The sequence below is a fragment of the Semicossyphus pulcher genome, unplaced genomic scaffold (assembly GCF_022749685.1).
Source record: "Semicossyphus pulcher isolate SPU_LCO1_2020_fin unplaced genomic scaffold, fSemPul1.0.p SCAF_16, whole genome shotgun sequence".
In the NCBI taxonomy this organism is placed as follows: Eukaryota; Metazoa; Chordata; class Actinopteri; order Labriformes; family Labridae; genus Semicossyphus; species Semicossyphus pulcher.
The window spans coordinates 1,441,432-1,451,406 of NW_027211670.1; the positions used below are offsets into that span (position 1 = coordinate 1,441,432).

General features: G+C 38.9%; 1 protein-coding gene across 1 annotated transcript; it reads left to right on the forward strand.

The window, feature by feature from the left end:
• The first annotated feature begins 973 nt into the window (after positions 1–973).
• On the forward strand, positions 974–3,772 carry mrpl27 (mitochondrial ribosomal protein L27). Its single transcript, XM_069664870.1, has 4 exons — positions 974–1,022; positions 1,512–1,640; positions 2,715–2,782; positions 2,875–3,772. The coding sequence occupies exons 1-4, from the start codon at positions 983–985 to the stop codon at positions 3,079–3,081; spliced, it is 444 nt and encodes a 147-aa protein (XP_069520971.1). The 5' UTR covers positions 974–982; the 3' UTR covers positions 3,082–3,772.
• The last annotated feature ends 6,203 nt before the right edge of the window (positions 3,773–9,975 follow it).

The window sequence follows — 9,975 nt, forward strand, 5'->3', positions numbered from 1 at the left end:
ATGAGAAATGAGAAAATACTTTTAAAGGATAACAAAGCCACATTCAAATATAAGTCCCTGAAATTAATTTTCCTCTGGTAACAGACAGCTCACCAAGTTTCATTTTAAAATCGGCAAATTTGGTTTTCTTAGTGTAATAGCAAGTGAAATATCAACAGCCAGGTTAAAACCTAGAATGCGTACAATTCATAGATAGTTACATAAATTCGGTGTGCATATAACTAAGCTAGCAGAACGTATTTCTCTAAAATTGTACTTTGTATAATTGGTGCAGACAGCCGAATACTGGTGTACTGGCTGCCAAAGTCTCTCAATGTAACATTAACGATTGCTGTTAATATATTCAAGTACTTGCCAAATTGAACAGAACTTGTAGATGAAAATCCGGTATTTCTAAGGGGAGTTTGGCACTGCCTTATTAAAATAAAAACGCAAAAGTCAAATGTTTCCGACAAAACACATCAGAAACATTACCTAACATTGAACAGTTAGCGTTTCACCAGAGAGACGTTTAGCAAATGTTACGTTAGCTGAAACTGTTTTACAAACGTTCAATCAAATCTTGCATATAGACCTAACGTAATTAACAACCGTGAAATATGGCTTGAAATAATTAAAGTGAATCAACATACCAGACATTAACTTTTGTTTTTTGTTGCATGAGAGTTCTTTTGATTTCCCCGGGTGAATCGTAGTGTTGCATTCAATTCTATGGGACGAGCCTCAACTACCGTTTCACACGGACAGGTTGTTGACATTTAGTATTTAACACATAGCGTAAGTTGCATATATGAGATATTTGTACTATTTATTCAACCACTTACGTTAGTTTTTGATGCGACTTAGCCACAATTGCGAAGCCAATATTGAACGAATGTGTTGTTAAGTTACGGTTTAACATAATTCTTTGGTAACTTGAATGCATCAGAAGAAAAATCCGGATGTGACGTTATACGCAAAGGACGTAGTGACATCATTCAAGATGGCAGCCCTAGCGTCCTTGATGCTCAAGTCCAGAGCAGGTATCAAGATTTGAAAACGTATTATATACATTATGTACGAATTTACAAACTGTTTCTTAGAGTTTTATAGATTGCTTTATTATTTGCCAACAGCTCCGTGTTTCTGCAAACGTACGTTTCCAAAGAAACGATGTTTTACATGCTAACTTGATTAGCTCTGTTAGGTTGTGAATGTGTACACTAGCACTGAATGTCATGTGCTTGTTTGTGCTTCACAAAGTTTGGAAATAATAGTACCATGCTTATCAGCAAACGACTTTATAAGTTCGTTTATACGAGCACGTATATTAAGTTTGGGACACGTGAAGTACTTTATTGGGTACTGATATATAACTTTATGCCAATAAAAAAGCATTAAGGCACCACTAATTTTCAATAATTCTAAAGCAGGTATTATAATGTGTTTTACCGACAGTTAATTAAATTAGCCAAAATTCGACATGTTTGTTTTGTGTCTTTACATGATCTTTCCTGCGCTGCTGGTTTCAGGCCTGTTGGTACCCGGTCAGTCCTCTCTCCTGGACTCTGTGAGGTTTGCATCTAAAAAGGCTGGGGGGAGCAGTAAAAACCTTGGAGGAAAGAGCCCGGGACAGAGATATGGCTTCAAGAAACAGGATGGTAATGCACTCATTTGAAACCACTTTCCATAATCTAGTTAGTTTTGAAGCTGTTATTGTATCTGAAACACGATTTCAAAGATATTCATGCAAGCTAATCTCAAACCACTCTTAAATTAATTGAATCAAATGAAAATATAATTAATTTAAATTATAATGATTAATATAAATTATACTTAATTTATTCCTTACCGTACCTTATTCAAAGGGGTGTTACTGAAGAAATGGTAATGAGTGTAACTTCTGGTGAGATAGCAGAAGTAGCAGTAAGCTTGTTGGTACCAGTTGCTATTGGCAAACAGCTGTTCTTTGTAAAATATTTCACATTCAATTTAACAGCTACTAATTTGTTTTTAAGTACATATTCTAAAATGTCCCTGAAAAGCTCTGGAACCCTTTGTGCTATTTGCCGCTGAGCATCAGTGCATGAACAACCTACATCAGAAAACTATATATTATAAATTTAAAAAGGCTTTGATAACAATATTAAACAATTCAGTAGAATCAGCATTTCACCTTCCACAGTATTGCAACTGAGTGACTGAAAGATTGCCCCTCTCCTGCAACATTTGCACACACAATCGTTTGTATTTAAGTTGATGTTAACCCGAGCCTGGTGATGTGGGACTTTGAGGCTCTAATCTGGCTCTGTGCCTGCTTCGAGTTAAATAAGGTTGTGTCCCACCTCCCCTTAACAAAATCCAACAGACTTTATTACTGTGCAAGTACTGATACGCTTCATCACTTTACCCCGTTGGCAACAGAGTCATAAGGCAGCTAAATATGCTAGTTAGTTATCTGAGGCCACTTCTTCATGTCATCCTCTCGGCCCTCGATAGTATGATCACATTATCCCACAACAGGTGGTTTTTCCAACATGTTTAATTTGGCTACAAGAAAAAGGATAGAAGAAAGAATAAGGTATGAAAGAATAAGGCAAATAGTGAAACTATTTGTCGTTAAAACCCTTGAAACAGGTTCAGAATCACAGCCATGAGAGTGACATGCACAAGATTCATTAGATATAGATAATAAAGACGAAGGAGAGCTAACATCTCCTTTATTCGCTCACCAGGTAACTTTGTCCATGCTGGGAACATCCTCACAACACAGCGGCTAATTCGGTATCACCCTGGAGCTCATGTAAGTTATACTTCCTTTATTCAAAAGTTTTGATCTGATGTCATTGAACATTTACATGTTTTGATCCTGCATCTGCTCCTGCACGTCCTCAGGTCGGGATGGGAACCAACAAGACCCTGTATGCTCTGGAGGACGGCTACGTCAGGTTCACCAAGGAGGTCTACATCCCCTCACCACGCAGCCCTGAGGCTATGCAGGTCATCACCAAGCTGCCTAAAGGAGCCGTGCTCTACAAGACCTTCATCAACGTCCTGCCAGTCAAACAGGAGGGCAAGTTCAGACTGGTGGACATGGTCTGAAACTGACTGGACTCATCTAGGGGGAGGTCAAGAAGGATTTGCTTTGACTGACACTTCTGGCTGATTTCTGGAGTACTGAGTGAAGAGGTGAGCATCAGCGAGAAAGCAGAGAGAAATCAGGGAAACTTCTCTGGCTTCCTGCCCCCGAGCTCCACAAATCTGTGACACACTCTATTGGACTTGGCCAAAGTGTAACTCTGTTGCACATGCAGTCTATTTACACACAAAACAAACTGAACTAAATGTGTTGGGGAAACATTAATACTCTTTACTCTTTACTATTTTTCCTGTTGAGCTAAAATGGCTGAACCGACTGAAGCGATCTACTGGAGCAATTTCAAAACTTTTTGTAACTCATTTAGCCCCCAAAATATTTTAAAAAAGGCCCCCCAAAATATACCCAAACTTTCCTTTAAATAGTCATTTGGGTCAGTAAGAAGTTTAGAAGTGTGTCACTTTGACAGTTCTGGTTCACTGAGATGCTCCATAATCAGGTCTTCCATCCGATAAGAACTGAGGTGCCATTGTTCTAATATGAATATGTTTTGTCTGTACTGTATTAAAATTTTATATATCAAAGTGTTAACGTTTGGCCACTTTGGTTTTGTGTTATGGTATTATAATGTTTCAACTGCTTAAATAGGATTTTATTGCTTAAAATGAGAAATCGTTCCTGACTTTCACTTTAAGAATTAAAATCCTGCTGAAATCATAAAATGTTCTCTTCTGTACATTTCTTCGTCTCTCAGATACTCTTGGACAAACAAAATGAGAATATTTCCATTACAGGTGGGAATCGCAGGGTTACTCACGACAATGATACATCATAATACAGCGATAATTTCTATATTGCAGGCAATCATATAATGATACATCACGGATCGATATCTGATTAACTGAGGAATACAAAATGCTCCTAAAAAGGTAAAGTGCAGGATCAATGTATTCATTCACTGCAATTTGGTGTCAGTGTCTTTAAAGGGGGGAATTTTGCCTTTATTATATAGGAAAGCTGAAGAGAGACAGGAAATGTGGGGAGTAGAGAGTGGGGCAAGACGAGCACCAAATGTATCGGTAGACCGGGAGTCAAACCTGCGATTGAGGACTGTAGCCTCTGGACACGGGGCGCCCGCTCTACCAGCTGAGCTGTACCAGCGCACCATTTGGTGTCAGTTTCACAGACTTTGACGCAAACTGAGATGAAACAATGTTTTCAGTCTGTAAATGAAATTTACACAACTACATAGATAGATAAATAAATACTTTATTGTCAGACCAAGTCTGAAAATTGTCTTGCATCACAGCAGCTCCATTTGCAACATAAAAGTTGAGGACAAGAGACAAAAAAAAAAAGCAGACAGTATTTAAGGCCCTTTAACGTACTTTTGATTCAGCTCCATGTTTACGTGCAGGATAGACTGATGAACAAAAGAGTGCTTCAGTCTAACCTTATTAAAGCCTGGGACACTGTATCTACGGTTTGATGGTAACAGTTCGTACTGACTATTCAAAGCCTGGTTTTGGTCAGACACAATGTTGTTTTTGTTATAGGCTGATTCATAAAGTTCCTCCAGTGATTGTCCTACAATCTCTGTGCAGATTTTCAATTGGTGGAGCAGTTTAGACTTCAACACAGTGGACAGACACGTGTACACAGTACTGTAGGACGCTCCGAATCACAGAAGGAAAAAACCAAAGAAGAATCTGTTTACTCGCCCCAAAACATCTAAGTCCGCCAACTGTAGTACAAGTGTTAAAACAAATAAGGACTTTGGATTTAAAAGTTGCTGCCACATCTCTGAACTTCCTTTCACTGCTGTCTGACATTATCCCGCTGTCGTCTTCTTTTATCCTGCTGTCAACCTCTTGGGCCAGTTCATTTCCGTTCACGTTACCCTCGTTATAAGCCACCATGAGGAGTCATGAAGAAGTGACGCATTGAGTCAAAATGGCAGGGAAGTCTGTTTAGAGGTCGCATATGTTTAAATTAAAATATTGATATTTGGCGCCAGCGTATCGATAATTGTGTTGCACGTGTCAGGACGACGATATATTGCTATATCGATATGTTGTCACGCCCCTAATATCCATGTATGCCAATGTAACATAACCTGTTAATTTATGGCAAAGGGAAGGATTACAACTTACTCTGTGTATTTGGTTAGAAAAGGTTAGAAAAATAATCAGAGAAATATTAGCTTTTTATACATACAGCAGTGGGATCCATATAGAAGAGAATCATAGCCAGGCATAAGAAAAAAAGAGGGTTTTTTTATTTTACATTTCAAGAACATCATTGACATGGTTAGAACACAATCGAACTTTCATTTTTAGTGAGTTTTTAGAAAATGAAAGATTTTTTTGGTATTTCAACAATTTTGTTTTTATTCTCAATATGATAAAAAAAATAAAATAAAAAAATATTCCTTTTTTATAACTGGAACTAATACTTTAACAGAGATGTGGGACCCTTAACATTGTGGACGTAAAGCCAGTATCAGCAAGAAACAAGGAGGTATGCAGATTTTTATTTATCACGATCACTACCTGCAGGTTTTTGCTGATTTAACAAATATTTACTATTAATGAAGCAAGCTTATTGAGATTTTACAAGTTATTAGAAGGTATGAAAAGTGCAATACATAAAAGTGACCACAAGATGGCATACAATTTCTGCTGCATACATGGTCCTCATACCGACAGCAACATTAACTATACCAAACTGTAAAGCTATGTTGTATTACATGGTCACATAAGTAGGCTTAGAGATGATACATCTGCTTTAAAACATCACAGCTGCCTCATTAAGTTTTGTTTAAGTTAGTGTGCCCCTCTCGGTTAGTCTGCTTCTATTTCCACATCCCCCTGGCCTGGACCTGCCCAACAAACCTGGACACCTGTCTTCCACTCCCACCTGGGTTTCAGTTACCAGATTGGATCAAATCTTGAAAGTGGGTTGTTCAGAAGAATAAAGGATTCTAAAATAAACTACCCCACTCCTGGTAGTTTACCTCCCCCGGACTTCCCCCCTGGGGAAATAAGATCACATATTCCAGGTTTAGTTTTTGGAAGAGTGCAATACCAAAACCGACCACTAGCTGTCGTTTGATTATACCCTCTTCTGCACCAGGACAAAGGATCAGATTACGCTTTGATTTATTCATATGTGTACGAGCTTATCAGTCAGACATTTTTTCAGCATTTAGCAGGACTGAGGAGATAAACAGGAACAGTTGTACTTCAGGGAATGTGGATGTGGTATGCAGAGGGAGTGTGGGTGATGCCTGGTACTGTGCGGGAGTGTGCACGCTGTCAGGAAGCAGAACGGATGATTGATGTGAGGAGTTAGCAGACATGCTGGAGAATACATCTCTGCTTGGTGGTCACTGTGAACTCCACAGCCGGATTGGATTATGTGCCAACTGAGGAATATTTGTATTAAACTGTGCAAGCAAGTTGATTTCTCTTACACTGTACATCTTCCTGTTTAAAAAACAAACAGGCCATGAAGTTACTGAACAACCACCCACTATTGACAGTCCAGGCTGGTATCAGTTCAGTTACTCCTCAGTGGAAGCACAAAAAGGACAGTTTCTGAATCTAGCTGACCCGATGCTTCCTGGTTGTGGTGGGTTTGTGTTTTCTGTGGTTAGTGTTTGATCTGGGTTAAAGAGTAACCCTGAGCTGTCGTACTTTACCTCTCAAACTCAAAATAACAGTCATCAGGGATGAGTTACTGTTTAAGCAGTGCCCGGTCTTACCAAAGAGACCTCCATGAGGACAAACTACTTTTGTAGTAAAAAATCAGTGGAAAAGACAGAAAACATGAATGAAATCTAAATGTTATCTCTATTAATGACAACGTCTGTGGCTTGTTCCACCAGTTGGGTTCAGTCTGAAATATCTCAACAGCTATTGGATAGAAGTTTGGACAGACGTTCATGATCCTCAGAGGACAAAGCCTCCTGACTTTAGAGATCACCTCACTTGTATGTGTGATACCAAGAAGCTGACATTTGTGGTTTTTAGTTACATCTTTTAACAAATGTTTGATGGATTACCAAAGTATTTGGGTTCAGTTATTCACCGTTCCCAGATGATGAACCCTCATTATTTAGCTTACTCTTTGGCTCTTTCACTGTCACCACCAGAAAGTCAAACTTTATATCTGTCCAGTGAGACATCTTCTTGGCATAGTGCCATGATATTTCTTGAAATGCATGGCTCACTGATGATGAATCGTATGAACTTTAATTAGGTGATCTTGCAAAATAATCAGGTCATAATTTCAGGTGTTTTGCAGGGCTCAAAAATGTAGACATCAGGAATCATAAACCCAGATTAACTACCTTTAGGAAAGAGAGCGGAGCTCCTGACATGAGCTCCTGTAATCGGCATCTTTCATAGAAGTTGCTGAAAGTATTATAAACCAAAACTAAAACTAAAATTACAAACCAAAACTAATGGACAGAAACTACTGAATTGCAGAGTCTTGCATGTGAGACAGCCATCACTCACTGTCACTGTACACGAGGACTCCTGAGGGGTATTGCACAAAACCAAGATAAGGGATTAAGCTGGGATTTTCCAACTATCCTGGCTGAATTAATAGCCTTGACTCAGTTGCATGAAAGCAAGTTAAATTAAACCCGGTCAAGTTACCATGGAGATTTATTCATTGCAGCTAGCCTGCTCCTGAGCAGGCTAACAACTAGGCTAAGATGAATCCTAGTGGTCAATCTTTTAATTAATGTGTTTTACCGCATTTCCATGGTCTTTGTAAATATTCTGGATCATTTGAATTATCCTGCATTTAAATATAACAGATATATTGAAGACTTCATTTAAGTAGTTTTACTGTTATTTTAATGGTAACAGTCACTTAAATTCTTTCATGTGGTAGTAATTATTACTGTCAGGCCTAGTGTTATATTGCTAGTGTTTATGGATACTGCTGGTCAAATTGCCATCAGAGGTTTGATGAATATGTATATTATTGCAGTTGTTGAGATGATAAGAAATGGCTGATGAAGTTGCAACGGTGGTTTCAATTAAGTCCGTGACGAGGGCAATATATAGGTTCAAGTCCCATTCACCTGTTTCCTCTTCACAATGGCATGCCCATTTTTGAATGATGTACTCAGACGAGCATTCACACGTGAAAGAGTCTTCCGGGACAAGTCGGACCCATTGGCCTTTGCAGATGAATATCTCACTGAGAGGTGTAGATTCTCAGGTGATGGAGTTTGATATTTATGTAGGCTGCTGGGTCCAAAGATTCAGCACCAGACCAAAAAAATACTCACTGTGTTACCAGGCTGTTGATCTTGCTGTGCAGTGTCTGGGTTCTGTTACAAATATGATATTTTCTATTAGCTCCACGTCACTGACTTCTTATTCATGATGGACTAAATAAGCAGGATATTTCCACAAAATTGACATGATACCTCAAGCCTTCTGGAGTGCAGTTATATATTCTCTTCCTCATCTGCACAAGTGCTCTCCACAGCTGCAGATGTGCCTTCCCCCTGCCATATACTGACATCAATAGAACTTGTATTAACGTTTTTGACAGGACATGCCAAGCCTGTGATTTTAATAGAAAGGAGTCACTGCATCATCTTCTGGTGGCTCCAAAAGTGTGTCTGTGTTACCAGATACTGCAAAGGAAGCCAAAGTCAGACAGCACACATTATATCATTATTTGATTGTGTTTCATGTTAAGTAGTATTGCAATAATGTTCCTTGTATGAAGAGGCCAGTTTCTGTCACTGGGACAGAGTCAGTGGCTGTCCCTCCCTGGATCCCTTCCATCACTGGCCTCCCTTTATTATCATCCAGTGCCAGCTCCTCTGCTGGAGTGAACTCCTGGGTCGGTGGGCCGCCCCCTGTGCCCGATTTTTCTGTTTTTTTTACTACAATCATAGAGACATAAAATACGTCAGCAGATCTATTCACCTCATTTGTACATTGTTATCAACAATCAAGCAACTTACCCGCCTGCAAAATGTTCTTGTATTAAATTTTGACTTGCTGCCAGGTCCTTTTGTGGCTGACAAGTTTGTTCTTAATGAAGGATAGATAAATACATAGGATACATGAAAATAGACAAAAAACATAAGATAGATAAATACATTAAATAAAGTGGACAGAATAAATAGACACACATTGTGGATAATTGTTTACAATTGATCTTAATGATAATCTACATTTCCTGAGTAACATGCACTTCCACTCGTCACATTTAAGGCAAAATGTACAACTGTTAATTATTGGACTTGAAAAGTAACTCCTTTAATTGTACATATGACAGTTTCAGTGGAGCACAGTTTATTAATTGTACATTTTTGCACTACTTACGCATTCAGCCGGTGCGCCTTCTCATCCTGGCTCGGAGAGCCTGCAACCAAGTAAGCCAGGATGCGCAGATTAAACTAGGTCAAGCTGGGCTTTGTCAGTTATCCTGGATTTCTTTATTCTACTTTTGTGCAATACCCCTCAGAAATGTATACAACAGAACGTCTGTCTCGTACTCAAATGACCACTTTTTGCGCCATGTCTGTGCTGGCCATATGCGCTCTCCCTCTCTCTGTACATACTAATATTAATTAATATCGCTGCCTGAATGTCTTTGGTTACAGTGGGACATTTGAAATGAAAACGTGGTATCAAAAGATACGTTTATCCATTATAATTAATGGATAAATTAAAGGATAAAACCGATTTAGTGCTACAAATACCAGTTACTGAGACGATGATAAAGACACAGAGATCCCTTCATGAGGCAGGGAGAGAGCTGATGAAGCAGAGAGGTCATTCTATCCTCACTCTCTGTCAACTAAACTACGTCGAGGCTACGAGGAGATATAATGACATGAATAATCATATTTTAAA

Bases quoted from the DNA above. Each gene is read 5' to 3' on its own strand.
- mrpl27 (XM_069664870.1), top strand. From the start codon at position 983: ATGGCAGCCCTAGCGTCCTTGATGCTCAAGTCCAGAGCAG. The intron at 1,023-1,511 runs GTATCAAGATTT...TGCTGGTTTCAG, and splicing joins GATGCTCAAGTCCAGAGCAG to GCCTGTTGGTACCCGGTCAG. The intron at 1,641-2,714 runs GTAATGCACTCA...TTCGCTCACCAG, and splicing joins TGGCTTCAAGAAACAGGATG to GTAACTTTGTCCATGCTGGG.